Consider the following 21,960-nt stretch of genomic DNA (forward strand, 5'->3'; position numbering starts at 1 on the left):
AAAAGTCCCAAATGCATATATGACACAAAGGTTCAGCTATCCGTTTCCCTTAGTGATTCTTTATAGGCTCAACTAACTCATTATGTAGTCAAGTTCTTTAAGAACCCCTAAAGCTGTTTGCCTACGTGTAAGAGGACACTACTAGCAAGCCTGGTTGTGCCACTGTTTCTTTGGGGTCTGCGAGACTTCTGAAGAAACATGCCTCGTCTAGAATTCATATTCCCCAAGACTATCAAACTCTTCCATGATTGTGTACTAGTCAGTGTTTTTATGCATATCTCTTTGAACATTGTTAGTACTCAGTAAATATTAGACTATCAAAAGGAAAACATACTTTCAAATACAAGTTGGTACCATAGTGCATTAAATTACTTTTCCTGCTTTCTTTGGTTATTTTTCACCCTTTGCAAAGGCAGTAACTTTAAGAGGATCATGCTTTGGCTTACTGTGTCTTCCAGACACTTCATGAAATGCTCTTTCTCTCTTTATCTTTCATCCTACACCGATACACGAGAAGATATACCTTATTTCAGAGAAATCCCATGGTAACCAAGGGCTTCATGATGGTGATTGCTAGCATCAGAGCATTTTTGTTTAACAGAGAACAAGAATCTAGTGTATAGTGACAGGAACCTTTCCCAGCAGGAGTAAGAGGCATATGGTTTGTATAATAAATAGTTTCTTAAAATGACTAAGTCATAAAAATGTCTTGTTCTTGGTTGTGCACATTCTTTCCGAAGTGAAGCTGGCCTACTTCCCTTATCTTTTATTCCCTGGGCTGGCATCCTTGGAAACACATTGATTGGGAGGTTTGGAGACAAGTAATTCTAATGGAAATATTGGAACATAACAGCAGGGCATTTTGTATCATTACAGATTTACCCTTCTACATGGCACCTAGCCTCCAAAAATTCTTGCCATGCTGATTTTTACATGATACCACTTATTTTATGTAGCATGGGCAATAAAGAGCAATGTTCCTCCATTATGGCCAGACCTATAAGTCAGATTTAGAAATCCTACGAGAAGAGGCATGAGCTGTTCAGAACCAATTTGGAAAGTATACAATTAACTAAAAATTTTTATTTGGAAAAATATCCACAGCAAATTAGACATGTGAGGAATACCTTGCTTTGGGTTACACATTATCTGAGTGGATAGGCTCATAGGCTGTGTTTAATGATGTAGCCTTACTATACTTACAGTAATTTATCTTATTTTATTTACAGTGGGTTTTTTTTTTAAAGATTTTATTTACTTATTTGAGAGAGAGAGAACGAGCAGGGGGAGGGACAGAGGGAGAAGCAGGCTTCCCACACAGCAGGGAGCCCAACGCGGTACTGGATCCCAGGACCCCAGGATCACGACCCGAGCGAAAGGCAGCCGCTTAACCGACTGAGCCACCAGGCACCCCTTTCCTGGCAGTGGTTTAACTGGCCGCTGCTTTCTTACTCTTTCTGCCTTTCTTCCCCCACCCCCGCCCTTCTCTCTTCTCTCTCTCACAAGCTACACACACACACACACACACACAAACACACATTTACTGAGTGACTCTGCACATCAATGATACAACAAAAGTACATGTCTGCGTTTTGATGAGTAATGAGTAATCTCTCTGTATGGAATGAAGAAAAGCTGATTACATCTCTGATTTTTATATTTCCATTTTCATCTCAAATACTTTATTTTGTTATTCTTTGTGGGTACTCTGGTCATTTCCTCAAATCACGCAGAAACAGCATTTTCCTCATCACAACTGAGCTGTGTAGCATTGAAGAAGGACCATTTGGCCAAAGCAGAACCATCAGTGACTAGCCCGGCGGCCAACAGCAGCCTGGAGGCAGTCATGCTTTGGGGGGTTTTCAGGCTTTGGCGAAAAGCAGCAAGCATAAGCGGGAAATTAAGAATAGTAGCTCCTCATGCTAATAATTTATTAGCAGTGTTGTGAGTTCTGACAGGAGAACCCATTTCCCTCTCGTTTAGCCTCTGTCCTCCATGCCTGAGAGCTCTGAGGTAATGAAAAGACAGAAATACTACAGCAGTGACAGCAGTTACGACAGCAGCCGCAGCGCTTCAGAATCCGAGGACAACGAGAACGAAGAGTACCAAAATAAGAACAGAGAAAAGCAAGTTACGTATAACCTTAAACAGTCCAGCAACTACAAATTAATTCAACAATCCAGTAAGTTAATTTCTTCTAATTTCGTTGTTATGTGAAGAATTATGGAACGGAAATTACTGAGCTCAATAAAAGACCTTGGGCCACAAGAACCCTTGTCGTGTGTGAGGGGACCTGGACTCCATCCCACTTCCTTCCCTCACCTGACCTGGGCACACCGCATAGTCCCTTCCAGGGGCTGCAAATGGAAAACAAACAGGCTGAATGAAGGATCTCTGCGAGTCCTTTCTGCTCTCTTTCATAGTTTTTGTGAAGTCCTGGATTGTTGCATGGATTTTGTGAAATGGGCCTCATGGCTGCTGATCTGCGGGCTGCATTCTCTTTTAAGACAGTTATGTTCCCTCGTTTCATTTCCCCCCACTTTGCCTCCCTTTTGGTCACCAGTTTTATTTTATATGCTCACCTCTTCTTAAAAAATGTGTGTATCTCTCCAGGCATTTGACTTGAACCTCTCTGTGAGCCACGCAATTGTGAAATAGTTGAAGTTTTGTTCCCTCCTGTTTTCATCAGGGCTAAGCACTTAAGTGAGGACTTTTGGGATACCTACAGCAAGTATTCCGGACAGTAACCAACCAGCTGCTCTGTTGGCTTCCTTTCCGCCTTCTTCTTTTCTCTTTCTTCCTTTCTTTTCACATTTTCTCTCTCCTCCATTCTGTCATTCATTCCTTTTTTTGATTTCACATATGTCCACAATTCTTTCATCTCCCGAAGTCCAGTGTGGCATTGCTGTTTTCTCAGGCTCATTTGGATCCCTCTTTCCCCATGCTGCCTCCAAGGCAGGGCTTTTCTTAACCCCTATCTCTCTTGTCTCTGCCTCGTCCTCCATTGTCCCAGGGCTCCATGAGAAGGATCAGTTCAGTCACGCAGTAAACACAACTGTGATCCTTCGTTGATTTCCAGCAATGGTTTACTTAATATTAATATGTTAGTTCTCTGGTAATGAGAGTGCTTTAAACCTGGCCTTCCATACTTATGGCAAAATGCCACGAGGAATGCAGCACAAACAGATGAAGATCTTTAATTATCTCTTACCAAATTATCATGAAGACTTTTAATATTCTTTCTTTTCCTTTACTTTCTTTTACTGAATTGTTTTTATAAAGATACATGCTAATGTTCCTGTCTTTGAGAGTTCATGTGTTTGGAGGGGAAATAATGTATTATATTGCATTTCATTTATTTATTTACTCATTTAAGATGTCTATTGTGAGCACCTGTTCTAGAGTTTGCTAGCTATTTTATCAATTACTTCCTTTTTTCCTTAAAGATGCCTTAAGTACTTTCAGTGTGTCTCTGAATGTATGACTCTGTTTCTCTTTTGGAAGCTGACGTTGTCTTGTCCAGATCTTATCGGTTGTTTAACTCCTTGTGTAAGGTGTGCATCCCTAAGAGCGCAAGCCAACAGGGATGAGGGTAGGGTTGCGAAAATGTTGCCAAGATTTCTATAGCTCTGACATTGTTCTTTGTTTTCAGACCAAAAATAAATTGAGATCAGAAAAATAGTGCACTAAAAATGTTTTTAAGTGTGAATTCACATTTTAAAGCTAACTTAGCTCAGTTATATATCTTCTTCCTTATTAGTTATATTTTATTTTTATAGTCATTAGGAATTACCACAAAGGTTTCCATTTGTTTTATACTCTCTCTTTAATATTACACTAAGGAATACCATAGCCACAAAACCTCTTTGAGCTTTCTCTCCGAAGTGATGCTAATGATGGGACAAAATCCAGATTATGTGTAACATTTTCTGGTGTAGAGAGCTAACTTAGGAAATTTACACTTGCTATAGTTTCAGAGATATATTTTGGGTTGATACAAGATGTTCATATATAAAACTATATGAAAGATTTTTCTCAAATAACTTGTATATGCAAGTTACAACCATTTTTTGCTCATCTACCTAAATATTATTGGCGTATCTAGTGATTTAATTATTCTGTCTGAATTTCCATTGTATGCAGGGGAAAAATGGGAATCTGTGCTGATTCAAGAGAAAGGATATTTTCCTTCTGCACCTGTGATCAGGTTATACATGTCCAAACTATCACCTTACGCCCTTGAAGAGGGCAGAAACAAGGTGTAGGTAGTAGCACATGCTTTTGTGTTTTCCTAGTAGCAGATTGACTAGTGATATGTTCCTCACACAGCTCTTTTCTAGAAGCATAGTCCTTTAAAAAAATTGGATGTGACTTTTAGGTTCAGAAGAAGGTTAATAATTGGAACAAGTGGAAATTTTTTTTTAAACATCTTTTATAGCTTTAATGAGTATATTTTTTATACTCACCAGAACCAAATGGTATTAGGCTCAAAATATCCTATAGAAATACATCCCTAAATATAAGGTTTATGTCCATTGCCTTTAAAAGGCTTAATTTTTTTTCAACGGCTAATGAAGAGAAATATTTGGGTATTCAACCTGCCTTCATGTGAGTTTTATTATATTATTTAATTAATGAAGATTGATGTATTCCCCGAGGAGAGAGAGAATATAGAACAGAGGGTATTTACAAAATGAACTAAAAAGGATATAACTGTTGATGATATTGAGTGATATTCTATTTCCCTGTGCCAGGAATCAAAATTTACCTGGAACAGTTGGTTCTCTTTTTTAAATGGTCTCAATATTCATTGGGGAAGATATTCTTTGGTTTTCCCTCGTTTGTTCTGATAACAACCCTCTAGACCTAGAAATTTTTTTCTTGACTTAAATCTTCTACTATGGGAATTTAAATCTAGGTTTTCTTTTCATTCTTTTCTCCTGTGAATAAGAAGACTACCTGTCTACTACTACTCTTGTAATACCAATTATATATTTAAACTCTATTAGGATAATCTTTATGTCTTTCTTCTGTTTTACTGGTTTTGTTTTGTTTTGTTTTTTCTTACATGTCCTAAATTCTATAACATCCATTTATTCTGGCCACTCTCTAGACTCCTTTCCATCCCTCCCTATGAATCTTGCTATAAAATATTCTATTTTTAACCTATACACAGATTCTAATAAATGACCAGTCTAATGCAAAGATAGTAGGTGGCATCATGCTATAGAAAGAAAGGGAGGATACTGACATTATATAGGTCAGGACTTAAACCTGAGGTTGGCCATTTTCTCGTCATGTGATCTTGAGAAAGTTCTTCTTCTGAGCCTCCAGACAATGCAGATTCCTACTTCAGAGGGTTTCTGTGAGGATTAAGATGAAAGTGTAGCACCTAGCAAGATGCCTGGCTTATAGAAGGTGCTCCATAAATGTTAGTTTTCCTTTCTTCTGGTTCTTTTATGTCATGTTTCAAGAACAGAACTGTTTAAAAAATTGTTCTCATGGTAACCATTCTTAATACATGATAGGGGTTCTGCACCAAATTTACTGTTTAAATTGAAGAATTAACTTCAAACTCATATTCTCATGATGATGTCTATGCTTTCACATTTATTGCCGTTTTGCTACCATGTGGTCTAATTGTTAGTTTAAATCCAATACAGTGGGAAACTTACTAACTCTGCTACTGTACTGTCCCTCCTGTCCATTATCATAGGCTCCATTAGGCGCTCAGTCAGTTGCCCTCGGTCCATCTCTTCTCAGTCACCTTCTAGCGCGGACAGCCGCCCCTTTTCTGCGCAACAAGTGATACCAGCATCCCGGCCAACTTCAGGGTCCCGGTCACATTCTTTAAACCGTGCCTCCTCCTACATGAGGCATCTGCCTCACACTAATGATGCCAGCTCTCCTAACTCTCAGATGGTAAGTCACTGATTCTGCTCCTCTGAGATTACAGGAAGCACAGTACTCAGGATTTAGATGGCAAAGGGATTGTCTGGGAGGGGGGCAGATTGAACCCCCGATCCTTTCTGTAACTCAGCTCATGGTCTTCTGGAATTTGAATTAATTCATCTATCTTAACCTGTAACTTAAAAAGCAGACTCCTCTATATCATAGAACTTGAGGATGGACACTGAGAATAGCATTTTATTTTCCATTTGCTGATGGTGTAGGATAATTTTGTTGAATTTCATCTGAGTAGGTATATCATTTTGCAGTGTATTGTGCAGTACAGCTGTAAATTTGGGGGAATTTGTTGGACAGTAAATTTTCCTTAATGGGACTCTTGATTAATAGGTTAAAAAAACAAACCATTGATAAATTATCCTTAGAGCACTGAAGTATTAACATTGTTGATAATGTTTTCTTTATATTTAAATTAACATGTATCATTCTCTCCTTAGCATGAATCCCAGAGATTCGTGTTGAAGAAGTCAGCGAGTTTATTTTGCAACTAGGCTCACTTGTAGATGCTCAAATAGATATCTCCTTGTACCTTCACATAGGCCAGGGATTTATTTAATTTGTTTATTTAATGTGAATGATGTTCCCAAATAGAAGAGTTTAGAAAATATAAATGAATGAATGAATTTCACTTGGTATCAATCAATAATTATTTTTTCTAATCAAGAATTGCCTAGGGTATATGTAACAAATGAACTGACCAGGAAGTCTTTTTTTAAACACTTATATTTTTATTTTAGTATTTTGAGCTAAATAAACTATAACTGTGTGGAAGTGTGAAAGACACTCTTGGGAAATTGTATCCAGTTAACCCTAAGAATAAATGTAAAATAAATTATTTTCTTTTTCATTGTTTTTTTTTTAAATTAAAAGTGCATCATTTTTACCTAGAAATATCTTTCAGATTATAGTGGCACAATGAAATAAGACCCCCTCCAAATATCTGTATTCTTTCAAATTTAAGAGTGAGTCTTTGCGGCAACTGAGAACAAAGGAACAAGAAGACGATCTAACAAGTCAGACCTTATTTGTCCTCAAGGACATGAAGATCCGGTTTCCAGGAAAATCAGATGCAGAATCATTACTTCTGATAGAAGATGTGAGTATCTGACGTATATGAAATTTCAAGGAGCTTGCAACTTTTTATTATTCTTCTTAAAATATTAAAATTTATTTCCTGATGGCATTATTCTCAATGACATGGTAAACTTAACTGGTGTTCTTTTCAACCTCCACAAGCTTTAGAAAATACAGGGCTTATATTAATTATTATGATTCATGAGCAGTGAGATCACGTAATCAGTAATGCAAAGTATCTTTTAGTATCTAGTCTTATTTTAATGATGCAATTGCTTCATCAAGTAAGAATAATTACTGTTTTTAATGATGAAAGAAATATCAAAGTTAAGCTTCCTTCTGTAAAGATTTAGAAGGATCTAACATGGGATGAGTTGTAATGAAAAAAAATAGGGCCCTGGGTATGAAATGTCAAGAATATTTGAATGTGATACCTTGAATGGTTTTTGTCAAATTGTGAAATGGCTTATGTCGGGTGTGTTTTTCTTCTTATAAACACATTTGCACCACCCAGTGGAACATTCTAAAATGACACAGTCCTGAAAATTCACATTAAAGTCAATGACTTACTCCTATTTTAGAAAGAAGTTCCAAGTTATTCAGATATTTCTGGTGAAAGAGCATTCCTTCAGAGATTGATTTCATTTAAACATCTGTTTCAAATTGACATTCCTAGGTAATCCCTCAGTAACAGAAGATTGTTTTCTGGTTTCCCTGTTTTGTTTAGTTTTGTTTGGGGTTTTGGTTTTTGGTTTTGGGTTGTGGGGTTTTTTTTGGTTTGTTTTGGTTTGTTTTTGTTGTTGCTGTTGTTGTTCCAGAGGAGAAGGCACCATCTAGTGGCCAGTAGTAGGATAAGAACCAGAACGATGCACTTGGCATTTTTCACATTTTATCATTACTTTAGACCTGTCTGAAGCAACGGTCTTTCTGAAACAAAACAAACAAACCAAAAAGCCCTACAACAAATAATAACAAAAATTTAACTTTCTTAATTTAAAAAATTAATAGTGGCAACTTCTATTTTGTAATCATGCCATAGTTATGAGCAAAATCCCCAAATATTATACATTATTTTGTTATATGAGTATTTTAAAAAATGAAAATGGCATCTTACTTACAAATGAGCTGATATTTGTTACATCAAGGAAAAAGGAGGAAAAATTAACATTACTTGTAAAGCATTATGTAGATGTGTTTTTATTTACATGCTATTTTATTCAATCAAGTTCTTTTCTAGGTAAAGACAAAAATTTTGTACCATTTTACATATATTTCTTAGAGATATTAGTTATAGACCAACCTTTTGAATCAGGTAGAAGAAAAATCAGATAATCAGAAAGTAGAACTCATATTTGTGGCTGATGTGATTGTTTTATAAAGAATTGGCTTATATAATTAGTAAAATATAATGAGTAATTATATAAGACATTAGGTTGTTTACTATATGTTTACTATATGCAGCAAATATTTTAATTTGTTTGCTACAGTATATATTACTAGAATATATATTTGGAAATTTTGCAGATTTGTAACAATAAAAACCCAATAAAAACAAAACAAAGGCATAATAGAATCCTGATTACATATAGGCTATCTTCTAATGTATTGTTCAATATTCTGTTATTATATAGGGTGATGTGTTAAATATAGCTCTTAGAATTAAAATGGAAAATCTGTGTTTTGGGCTACTTCCCAAATCCTATGTACCTGAAGACATTTGACTTCCATTTATTAGAGACTGTGTGCTTTTTATATCAAGAAGAGAAGAGTTTGGATTCTGATGGCTTCTTTAACTTAGAAATCTTTGCACACGTCTTTATGAAAGTAGACATTCTTTATTGCAAGTGATATTATAGTGCTTCTGTTTCACAAATTAATAAAATTGGCTTCAACCCATTCATTTGCTCTTTGTTACTTTTGAGGAAAATTTTAGATTAAATTTCTTAATGTTTCTTCCCCAAAACAGATCATTGATAACTGGAAGTATCATAAAACAAAAGTGGCTTCATATTGGCTCATAAAATTGGACTCTGTAAAACAACGGAAAGTGAGTAATGCCAAAAAATAGGTTTGCCCTTTCGGGTGATGTATTAAGATCATTAAACCATATTCATAATCAAACCATGTTCATGTTTATTTGTTTACTCATTTCTTTACCAAATATTTATTACACAGCTACTATGTTTCAGGTGCTGTTCTAGGTTTTGAGATTAAAAAAATGAATTTAAGAAAATTCATTTAAGCCCCGTCGTCTCATAGAGCTTATATTTTAGTTAAGGTGTTTGATAATAAACAATATGTACTAGAATGTAGGGTAGTTTTAAGTACCAGGAAGAAAAATAAATGAGGGTGAAAAATAGAAGGTAACCGTAGAGCAGAGACCTAAAGGGAATAGTGCTGTGCAGATCCCTGCAAGTACGATGTATCAGGAGGAGGGGAGAGCAGTTACTGAGGCCCTGAGTCACAAGTCAGCTTGATGCATGCATGAGGCACAGAAGGCATCATTTCATTCCCTCATGTATGGGATAGTTGGCCTTTGGCGTTCAAGAATGACGTGGTGGTGAACACTGAAGTGGGATACATGGGCAGGGGTCAGATCACAGCTTCAGAGGCTGTATAAACACCATGGGTTTTATTCCAAGTGATGGGAAGTTGCTGGAAAATTTTGAGCAGAAGAGTTATGTAGTCTGGTTTACAATTTAAAAGGATCAAAAGAGCTTAGAGAATAGAACTGGAGGAGAGGGAATGTAGCAGAATAGAAGTAGAGACCAACTAGGAGGTTTTTGGAGTGATGGAGGCAAGAGCTAATGGTTGCTTAGCTAGGGTGGTAACTGAATGGGCAGATGCTGGGAAAGAGCAAGCGTTTCCAGCTATTATTACTGTTGTTTCATTTTACTTTGATTTTGGTTTTGGACTTATTAAGCCTGATATTTTGATTAGACATCCAATTGAAGGTATTGAGTATGTAGTTGTATATGTGAGTTTTTGAGTTCAGAGCTAAGGTTGTGTATGGAGATAGAAAATTGAAGAGTCAACTAGGATATTTAAACTGGCGGGACTGGATGATTACCTCGAGAGTGAGTGTGGTCAGAAAATAGAAGAGCTTTAAGAACTGAGACCTGCGTCACTTCTACATGTAGAAACCAGAGATGTGTGTGTGTGTGTGTGTGTGTGTTGGGGGGAAGGTGGATAATTTAAGGGGACTGAGAAGGAGCAGCCAGTGAGGCGTGAAAAACCATGAGAACTGGATGTCTCTGAAGCCAAGTTAGGAAATTATTTTAAGGACACAGTGATCAGTGGAGTCGGATGTGGCTGCTAGGGGCTGTATGATGAGCAGGAAGACCTGACTGCTGTTTTTGGCAATGTGGAAGTTAGTAGTTACCTAATCATAACAATTCTGGGGAATGGTAGGGAGTAAAACTTGAGTGGAGTTGGTTCCAAGGGATGAAAAGCACAGCTAGCGCAGGCACCTTTTCAAGTTTTGCTGTAGAGAGGAAAGGGAAAATATGGTAGCTGGAGAGCGACGTGGGTTAATGACAAGGTTTTGTTTGTTTTGGTTTGTTTTTAAGATGAAGATATTTGCAGTTGTTTGTGTGCTGATGAAAATGATCTAGAAGACAGGAATGGCACAGGAAGGAGAGGTGATAGAAAATCCTTGTGTAAGTAAGCTGGGATGGTTTGTCCTAACCAGGAGCATGTGTTCTCATAGGAGGGAAGGCAGGGTCTGGCCTCATGGAGGGAAGATGTAAAGGTTTTCTTCTGATGGGGAGGGGCTTTTAGGGATTGAAGGAGACAGTAAAAGGTATGTGATAGTCATCATGGACAGGAGAGGGGAGTGGCCAGCAGCCTGAGCAGCCCATCAAGTGCATTGCAACATCATTTTGGAGGATGTATACTATTTTAGTAGCTTTAATGAAGTTGTGTTCCTTCAGGAATGCAAGCTATCATTTCCTCTTCTAAGATTTATTGCTAATAAGCTGAAAGTTGACACTGATCAAATGATGACTTTTAAATTATATACTTTTATCTGAGTGAAGTGAACTTACAATTTTGCATTAACACATTCAACAAATAATTGCTTGGTGTTCTGCCACGTGCCAAACACCAGGCTGCCATCGAGGAGGGTATAGCGAAGCTGGTACAGAGGTAGACTGAAAACATACTATAAGTCCTGAATACATGTTTGCCAAGTCACTGAATGTGGCCTTGATTGATTAAAATAAGGACTTCTTATTAGAATTGGAACCCTAAATTTCCTCAAGTCCATGTACTTTTTGTAATCTAGAAGGTGAAAGACTGTAGGTGAGTTGCTCATTAAAATAAAATATCCAGAAGCAGATTACAGTGTTTATAAGACATTAATACATGATAAATGTGACATTTTAAAGCAGTGGAGAAATGATAATTTTCCCCCTAAATGATACTAAAGCAATTGGCTATCTATTTGTAAGAAAATTAAGTTGGAGCTTTAGCTCTCACTATATGCAAAAATAAATTCCAGGTGGATTAGAGCTTTATATGTAAAAAAAGAAAACATTAAAAGTTTAAAAGGAAAGGATATGTTTGTAATCTTAGAATGGGGGAAACCACTTCTTAAGAAAGACTTCAAACCCAGAAGACTTAAAGAAAATATTGACAGATTTGATTACATGAAAACTTTAAAACAAATTAAAAAGTAGCAGCTGTGAGGAGAATGGGGGAGGGGCATTGAGGAAGATAGATATTTGCAGCACATAAAATACAAAGTAACACCAATAAACCAAAACCTCCTACAAATCAACCAGCAAAAGACAAACTATCCTATAAATATTAATAAAAGAAATGGCAAAGTACATAAAAGGGCCATGAAAAGACAATTTATGGATCTTCACATAGCCAATTAACATGTAAATAGATCCTGGCCTCACTAATGATGAAGGAAAAGCAAGTAAAAACCTTCATATTGGCAAAAATTAATAAGACAGAGGGGGCGGAGCAAGATGGCGGAGGAGTAGGAGACCTGGATTTTGTCTGGTCTCAGGAATTCATCTGGATGGGGATGAAACCATTCTGAACACCTACAAACTCAACAGATCGAAGAAAGGAATAGCAGTAACTCTCTGAACAGAAAAGCGACCACTTTCTGGAAGGTAGGACGTGCGGAGAAGTGAATCCGAGGCGATATTCGGGAGGATAGACGGTGGGGGAGGGGGCCTCCGTCGGCCGCTTCTGGCAAGTGATAGAGCCCTGGAGCACAAAATTGGAACTTTTAGAAGTCGGCTCCACTGAGGGACGTCGCTCCAGTGACTAGCAGGGGGTGGAACCCTCATGGGACAGTGTGGTCTCAGAACCCTCGGGGTCACAGGAAGACCGGGGGTGCCTGAGTGCAGCAGAGCTCCCAGGTATCAGAGCGGGGAAGCCGGCTGCAGAGACGGAGCCGAGGTGTGGGCTCTCAGCTCAGGGTTGTCATAAACCGTGATCCAGGGCACAGTCGGGCCACTGCTCCTCCGGCAGGGACCCAACAAGTGGCAGATCCGGGGAGACTCCCCTTCTTCCCCTGGGAGGAGTGGCATGGGAGCGCACCGCAGGGATCTGCTGGGTTTGGAGCCTCCACACCAGATTGGGTGCCAGAGATAGAAATGCTTGGTCACAGGCCGGGCGAGCACGGAGTGCGGCCGGAGACCGGGGAGATGGGAGTGACTGACTGCTTTTCTCTGGGGTTCCGCTGAGGAGTGGGGCCCCGAGTTCTCAGCTCCTCCAGGGCGGAGATTGGGAGGCCGCCATTTTCACTCTTGGCCTCCAAAGCGGTACAGAAAGTTTGCAGGGAACAAAAGCTCCCGAGACCAAACCCGAGCAGATTACTTAGCCCAAGGGCGGGGCAATTCTGCCTCCAGCAAAGACATTTGGGAACCACAGCAACAGGCCCCTCCCCCAGAAGATCAGCGAGAACAGCCAGCCAAGACCAAGTTTACCGACCAATGAGAACGGCAGAACTCCAGCGCTAGGGGAATACTGCACATAGAATCCATGGCTTTTTTACCATGACTCTTTAGTCTTTCAAAGTTAATTTTTTTAACTGTCTTTTTTTTTTTTCTGAATTTTTCTTTTTCCCTTTTTCAATCAACATCTTATCAATCCCTTTTTAAAAAAATTTTTTTTATTTTTCATTTTTAGAGTCATATTCTATCCCTTCATAGTAGTTACCCTTATTTTTGGCATATATATATATATATGTTGTTCTCTAAAATTTTGAGATGCAGTTTCTTCTAACAGATCAAAATATACCCTAAATCTCTAGTGTATGGCTCTGTTCTAGTCTCCTGCCTGATCATATTCTCTCCCTTTTTTTTTCTTTTTCTTTTTAAAACCTCTTCTTTCTTTTTTCAAACAACTTCTTATCAATTCCTTCTATAAAATTTTTTATAATTTTCATCTTTACAGTCATATTCCATCCCTTCATCATATCAACCCTTATTTTTGTACATATATAAGTTTTTCTTTCTTTAAAATTTTGGGAGGCACTTTCTTCTAACAGACCAAGATACACCCAAAATCTAGTGTGTGGCACTGATCTATGCACCAGCCTGATCATATTTGATCCTACTCTGTTTTTTTGTTTTGTTTTGTTCTGTTTTTGTTTGCTTTTATCTTTTTCTTTTCTTTTTCCTTTTTCTTTTCTTTCCCTTTCTTTTCCCCCAGCTTCAGGTCTTTTCTGATTTGTTTAGGGTATATTTTCTGGGGACATTGTTACCCTGTTAGCATTTTGTTCGCTCATTCATCTGTTCTCCTCTGGACAAAATGACAAGACGGAAAAAATCACCTCAACAAAAGAACAAGAGGTAGTACTGACTGCCAGGGACCTACTCAATATGGACATTAGTATGATGTCGGATCTAGAGTTCAGAATCATGACTTTAAAGATACTAGCTGGGGTTGAAAAAAGCATGGAAGTTATTAGAGAAACCCTTTCTGGAGAAATAAAAGAACTAAAATCTAACCAAGTCGAAATCAAAAAGGCTATTAATGAGGTGCAATAAAAAATGGGGGTGCTGCTAGGATAAATGAGGCAGAAGAGAGAATCAGTGATGTAGAAGACCAAATGATGGAAAATAAAGAAGCTGAGAAAAAGAGAGATAAACAACTACTGGATCACGATGGCAGAATTCGAGAGATAAGTGATACCATATGATGAAACAACATTAGAATAATTGGGATCCCAGAAGAAGAAGAAAGAGAGAGGGGGGCAGAAGGTATATTGGAGCAAATTATAGCAGAGAACTTCCCTAATTTGGGGAAGGAAACAGGCATCAAAATCCAGGAGGAACAGAGAACCCCTCTCAAAATCAATAAAAATAGGTCAACATCCCGACATCTAATAGTAAAACTTATGAGTCTCAGAGACAAAGAGAAAATCTTGGAAGCAGCTCAGGAGAAGAGATACGTAACCTACAATGGTAGAAACATTAGATTGGCAACAGACCTATCCACAGAGACCTGGCAGGCCAGAAAGGACTGGCAGGATATATTCAGAGCACTAAACGAGAAAAATATGCAGCCAAGAATACTATATCCAGCTAGGCTGTCACTGAAAATGGAGAGATAAAAAGCTTCCAGGACAAACAAAAACTAAAGGAATTTGCAAACATGAAACCAGCCCTACAAGAAATATTGAAAGGGGTCCTCTAAGCAAAGAGAGACCCTAAAAGCAACATAGACCAGAAAGGAACACAGACAATATACAGTAACAGTCACCTTCCAGGCAATACAATGGCACTAAATTCATATCTTTCAATAATTACCCTGAATGTAAATGGGCTAAATGTCCCAATCAAAAGACACAGGCTATCAGATTGGATTAAAAAACAAGACCCATTGATACACTGTCTGCAAGAGACTGATTTTAGACCCAAAGACACATCCAGATTGAAAGTGAGGGGGTGGAAAACCATTTACCATGCTAATGGACACCAAAAGAAAGCTGGGGTGGCAATCCTTATATCAGACAAAATAGATTTTAAACCAAAGACTGTAATAAGAGATGAAGAAGGACACTATATCCTACTTAAAGGGTCTATCCAACAAGAAGATCTAACAATTGTAAATATCTATGCCCCTAATATGGGAGCAGCCAATTATATAAGGCAATTAGTAACAAAAGCAAAGAAACACATCGACAACAATACAATAATAGTGGGGGACTTTAACACCCCCCTCACTGAAATGGACAGATCTTCTAAGCAAAAGATTAACAAGGAAATAAAGACTTTAAATGACACACTGGACCAAATGGACTTCACAGACATATTCAGAACATTCCATCCCAAAGCAACGGAATACACATTCTTCTCTAGTGCCCATGGAACATTCTCCAGAATAGATCACATCCTAGGTCACAAATCAGGTCTCAACTGATACCAAAAGATTGGGATCATTCCCTGCCTATTTTCAGACCACAATGCTTTGAACCTAGAACTCAATCAGAAGAGGAAAGTCAGAAAGAACTCATATACATGGAGGCTAAAGAGCATCCTACTAAAGAATGAATGGGTCAACCAGGAAATTAAAGAAGAATTTTAAAAATTCATGGAAACCAATGAGAATGAAAACACAACTGTTCAAAATCTTTGGGATGCAGCAAAGGCAGTCCTGAGAGGAAAGTATATAGCAATACAAGACTTTCTCAAGAAATAAGAAAGGTCTCAAATACACAAGCTAACCCTACACCTAAAGGAGTTAGAGGAAAAACAGCAAATAAAGCCTAAACCCAGCAGGAAAAGAGAAATAATAAAGATCAGAGCAGAAATCAATGAAATAGAAACCAAAAGAACAGTAGAACAGATCAACAAAACTAGGAGCTGATTCTTTGAAAGAATTAACAAGATTGATAAACCCCTGGCCAGACTTATCAAAAAGAGAAGAGAAATGACCCAAATCAACAAAATCATGAATGAAAGAGGAGAGATCACAACCAACACCAAAGAAATACAATTATAAGAACATATTATGAGCAACTCTGTGCCAGCAAATTAGATAACCTGGAAGAAATGGATGCCTTCCTAGAGATGTAGCAACTACCAAAACTGAACCTGGAAGAAATAGAAAACCTGAACAGACCTATAACCACTAAGGAAATTGAAGCAGTCATCAGAAATCTCCCAACAAACAAAAGCCCAGGGCCAGATGGCTTCCCAGGGGAATTCTACCAAACATTTCAAGAAAAATTAATACCTATTCTTCTGAAACTGTTCCAAAAAATAGAAATGGAAGGAAAACTTCCAAACTCATTTTATGAGGCCAGCATTACCTTGATCCCAAAACCAGAGAAAGACCCCATCAAAAAGGAGAATTACAGACCAATATCCCTGATGAACATGGATGCAAAAATTACCAAAATCCTAGCCAATAGGATCCAACAGTACATTAAAAGGATTATTCACCACGACCAAGTGGGATTTATCCCTGGGCTGCAAGGTTGGTTCAACATCCGCAAATCAATCAACATGATACAATACATTAACAAAAGAAAGAACAAGAATCATATGATCCTCTCAATAGATGCAGAAAAAGCATATGACAAAGTACAGCATCCTTTCTTGAACAAAACTCTTCAGATTATAGGGATAGAGGGTACATACCTTAATATCATAAAAGCCATCTATGAAAAACCTACAGTGAATATCATTCTCAATGGGGAAAAACTGAGAGCTGTCCCCCTAAGGTCAGGAACGCTGCAGGGATGTCCACTATCACCACTGCTATTCAACATAGTATTAGAAGTCCTAGCCACAGCAATCAGACAACAAAAAGAAATAAAAGGCATCCAAATCGGCAAAGAAGAAGTCAAACTCTCACTCTTTGCAGATGATATGATACTTTATGTGGAAAACCCAATAGACTCCACCTCAAAACTGCTAGAGCTCATACAGGAATTCAGTAAAGTGGCAGGATATAAAATCAATGCACAGAAATCAGTGGCATTCCTATATACCAACAATAAGACAGAAGGAAGAGAAATTAAGGAGTCGATCCCATTTACAATTGCACCCAAAACCATAAGATACCTAGGAATAAATGTAACCAAAGAGGCAAAGATTCTGTACTCAGAAAACTATACAATACTCATGAAAGAAATTGAGGAAGACACAAAGAAATGGAAAAACATTCCATGCTCATGGATTGGAAGAACAAATATTGTGAAAATGTTTATGCTACCTAGAGCAATCTACACATTCAATACAGTCCCCATCAAAATACCATCCACTTTTTTCAAAGAAATGGAACAAATAATCCTAAAATTTGTATGGAACCAGAAAAGACCCCAAATAGCCAGAGGAATGTTGAAAAAGGAAAGCAAAGCTTGGTGGCATCATAATTCCAGACTTGCAGCTCTATTACAAAGTTGTCATCATCAAGACAGTATGGTACTGGCACAAAAACAGACACATAGATCAATGGAACAGAATAGAGAGCCCAGAAATGGACCCTCAGCTCTATGGTCAACTCATCTTTGACAAAGCAGGAAAGAATGTCCAATGGCAAAAAGACAGTCTCTTCAACAAATGGTGTTGGGAAAATTGGACAGCCACATGCAGAAGAATGAAACTGGACCATTTCCTTACACCACACACAAAAATAGACTCCAAATGGTTGAAAGACCTCAGTGTGAGACAGGAATCCATCAAAATCCTAGAGGAGAACACAGGCAGCAACCTCTTCGACCTCAGCCGCAGCAACTTCTTCCTAGAAACGTCACCAAAGGCAAGGGAAGCAAGGGCAAAAATCAACTATTGGGACTTCATCAAGATAAAAAGCTTTTGCACAGCAAAGGAAACAGTCAACAAAACCAAAAGACAACTGACAGAATGGGAGAAGATATTTGCAAATGACATATCAGATAAAGGGCTAGTATCCAAAATCTATAAAGAACTTATCAAACTCAACACCCAGAGAACAAAGAATCCAATCAAGAAATGGGCATAAGACATGAACAGACATTTTTCCAAAGAAGACATCCAAATGGCCAACAGACACATGAAAAAGTGCTCAACATTGCTCAGCATCAGGGAAATCCAAATCAAAACCTCAATGAGATACCACCTCACAACAGTCAGAATGGCTAAAATTAAGTCAGGAAATGGTAGATGTTGGTGAGGATGTGGATAAAGGGGAACCCTCCTACACTGTTGGTGGGAATGCAAGCTGCTGCAACCACTCTGGAAAACAGTATGGAGGTTCCTCAAAAAGTTGAAAATAGAGCTACCATATGATCCAGCAATTGCACTACTGGGTACTTACCCCAAATATACAAATGTAGGGATTTGAAGGGGCATGTGCACCCCGATGTTTATAGCAGCAATGTCCACAATAGCCAAACTGTGGAAAGAGCCAAGATGACCATCGACAGATAAATGGATAAAGAAGATGTGGTATATATATATATACAATGGAATATTATGCAGCCATCAAAAGGAATGCCATTTGCAATGACGTGGATGGAACTGGAGAGTGTTATGCTGAGCGAAATAAGTCAATTAGAGAAAGACATGTATCATATGACCTTACTGATATGAGGAATTCTTAATTTCAGGAAACAAACTGAGGGTTGCTTGAGTGGGGGTGGGGAGGGATGGGGTGGCTGGGTGATAGACATTGGGGAGGGTATGTGCTACTGTGAGCACTGTGAATTGTGCAAGACTGTTGAATCAGAGACCTGTACCTCTGAAACAAATAATGCAATATATGTTAAGAAAAAAAAAAGAAGATAGCAGGAGGGGAAGAATGAAGGGGGGGAAATTGGAGGGGGAGACGAACCATGAGACATGATGGACTCTGAAAAACAAACTGAGGGTTCTAGAGGGGAGGGGGTTGGGGGAGGATGGGTTAGCCTGGTGACGGGTATTAAAGAGGGCACATTCTGCATGGAGCACTGGGTGTTATGCACAAACAATGAATCATGGAACACTACATCAAAAACTAATGATGTAATGTATGGTGATTAAGATAACAATAAAAAATAAAAAATAAAAAAATTAAGACAGTTAATATCAGTGATGGAAATAGTATGGATAAGAGAGCCTTTGCTATACTGTTAGAGGGAAAATACATTGGTACAACTCTTCAGAACAGTGATTTGCAGTATCTATTAAGATTACAAATGTTCATAACCTTATGACTCAGCAAAATTACTTTCAGCATTCTATCCTACTGAATAATTGTCTGAGTATATGATAGATTGACATACATGAGCATTCACTGCAGTGGTATTTGTGAAAGCAAAACATCTGAAGCAGCCTAAATGCCTTATCAATAGATTTATGGTTAAATTATAGTGCATCCACACTATTCAGTTGCATTAAATTTAATACTATGCTGGAATCATAGATCTTAACCTGAGAGATAGCACAGGATTATGACTTGTAACATATGAAACAAGCATACATTAGTAAAATTAGCCAAACTTCACTAATCATGAGTGAAGGATACAATCAGTAAGCCGTCACCAGGAGGCCATGAGCACATCAGCTTTCAGGTGTCCCTTTTCAAATGTCCAGAGGTATTCTGGGTTCAGAGTGATAAGTGCCAACTATGTGTGGATCACCTTAGCATAGCGGGAGCCTTCCAGATTTGGGTGGCCTTCATTTTCCTTCTCCATTAGTCACCCATGTAGTCTTTGTCACTAACTTCCATTCTCTAGCCAGCTGAAATAAAAAGATTGATGGACTATGAATGTTGTCTGATAGAACTCTCTACAAAGATGGCCATATTCTTTATTTGTGATGTGCAATACAGTGGTCACTAGACACATGTGGCCATTGAGTGAGCATTTGAAATGTGGCTATTGTGACTGAGGAACTAAACTTTTAATTTTCATTAATTTAAATTTAAAAAGCCTTGTATGTCTAGTGGGTACTGTAGTTGACAGTGTGGAGCTAGGCAGACCCGGGGTGGCCTTCTAAATATGTTCTTAGGTAAGAACTTTCTCATTTATCTTCTCGCTGGAAAACTTCATTAGAGGGTTTGCAAGAATGTCCAGTAAGGTCATCATTGCCATGGGCTTCGAAGGCATCGAAGAAGCGATGCCTCTGTCAACTTTATCCCTTCTATATGCCAGCCAAAAAGGATATCAAGATAGTAAATTAAACAAACATGTCATGTTGCATAATAATATGTATTGTCCCATTTTAAATGACTTATGTGTATATACTATTTTATTAAAATACTATTTTATTAAATACTACTTATTAAAATACTGTTATTTAAAAATTTAAAATGACTTATGTGTATGTACTATTTAAAAAAATTTTTTTTTAGTTTTTGCAAATTAGGTACCAAGTTGTTAAGATGATGTTTTTCTGTAGGGTAGGTAGACTTACTGAGCCAGGGGAATGAAAGTGGTGACATTTGGTGTCATTTTTCTTTTTGTTTTTGTATATTTCTCTATATTTTTTTCAAGTTAAAATAATCTTTTTAAAAATGGCAGAATGACAGGGAGACACAGGCATTCCTGTGAAGCCTGTCTGGACTCCCCGCCCCTCCAATCAGATGTTAACTTTCCTTATTCTAAATCCTCATGGTATTTTGTACTCATTTGTACTTATGATCTGCCTTGAGAGGTTTTTGTACTAATTTTTTTCCACTTCTCTAAAAGCCAAGGGCTTGTCTTACTTTGTAGTCACCTGTAAGAGGATTCCTATAAACATTTATGAAGTTGATTCAATTCTAGACTCTTTTATGAACTCTGTCAATGGCAGGCCAGCTTCTTTCTGCTTCCGTTTTTCTTAACTAGTGATGTGTGTTTATTTGAACAGCAACAACAAATTAAGACAGTCATTCTGTTTTTTTACATGTGGTTTGAGAAGGTCTGATAAACATTGTGTGGGATAATCAGATGATGTGTGTGCATAGTTATATTTGTGAATTGGAAGAAACTGTTTCATGTTTTAGGCTTGTTATGCTTCAATTGGGTTTATAAATTTTGAGTAAAATTAAACAATTGCTTATAAATTTACTTGCAAGTACTTTTGCCAGTATCTATTTCTCCTCTGCTGATTTACTCTAAGAATATTTGGAGTGAGTTATGTTTGTGTAATCCTTTCCTCCATATCTCCACGTTTATCCTACACTGTTACGTTATAGGAATAGAAGCACCAGTGTGAGGGGGCATGGTGTTTAGTACAACTTATATACCTAGTTACCTTTTCTTTTAGCCCTTTTGTTGCTTCTTCCATTTTGGCATAAGCCAAAAGTACTATATATCCTCTGTCCTTGTAAAAATTAGTAGTAAGACATCCCATCTTCAATACAAAGCTTGTTACGTTCCCATAGTTTAGACTACCCCAGCAATTACAGTAAAACTTCTACATAGGTAATTTAATAGTTCTATTTTTGGCAGAAGAATTTGTAGCTTGAATTTTGACTCTCTAAGCAGTAAGGGCTGATCTTAACTAGAGCAAGTTTATCCTGCCAAGTTGCATACTTTCACCGAGGCCCTGAAAGATGGCTCAGGGATGGTAGGCTGGCTATGATGAGAAAGGGAAAGCCCAGAATTTACACACTTGCAACTTACTTGTGGCGATTTTCTTGCTGTGGTTATGGTCACTGCATTTCCTTTTCTTCCCTCAACCATTTTGTTCTTTAAGACCGTCTTCCAAAACAGACTAATTTCTCAGATACGTGGTAGAAGGTGGGACGTTCCTAGGAAAAGGAACAGAAGGCAGCTTTCAGCAGCATTCATTGTGTGATGGCATTCCTCCCCTTACTTAAGCAAGGGTCAGTGAAGAGCCCTCACCCATGAGTAATTATTTGAATAATAAGGAAATGAATTTCTGGAAAACTTTCCTGTTTTGTAAAATTAACACTGCCAAGTTTATAGGTTCTTTCACCCATGCTCACAAAAAGAAGCATAACAAATATACACATCATGAATGCAAATCATCAGGC

At 37.9% G+C, this 21,960-nt stretch overlaps 1 protein-coding gene across 3 annotated transcripts in view; it reads left to right on the top strand.

Moving 5' to 3' along the window:
- TTLL7 (tubulin tyrosine ligase like 7) overlaps positions 1-21,960 on the top strand; it is a 144,588-nt gene that overhangs the window by 85,858 nt on the left and 36,770 nt on the right. For all 3 annotated transcript variants that reach the window (XM_064588935.1, XM_064588934.1, XM_064588933.1), the window contains 4 exons: positions 1,984-2,182; positions 5,717-5,922; positions 6,929-7,063; positions 9,008-9,088. In XM_064588935.1, the coding sequence (XP_064445005.1) occupies positions 1,984-2,182; positions 5,717-5,922; positions 6,929-7,063; positions 9,008-9,088 (621 nt within the window). The remainder of the gene's footprint in view (positions 1-1,983; positions 2,183-5,716; positions 5,923-6,928; positions 7,064-9,007; positions 9,089-21,960) is intronic.

The sequence above is a fragment of the Mirounga angustirostris genome, unplaced genomic scaffold (genome assembly GCF_029215605.1).
Source record: "Mirounga angustirostris isolate CCGP_5_RB_7025 unplaced genomic scaffold, mMirAng1.0.hap1 SCAF_4, whole genome shotgun sequence".
In the NCBI taxonomy this organism is placed as follows: Eukaryota; Metazoa; Chordata; class Mammalia; order Carnivora; family Phocidae; genus Mirounga; species Mirounga angustirostris.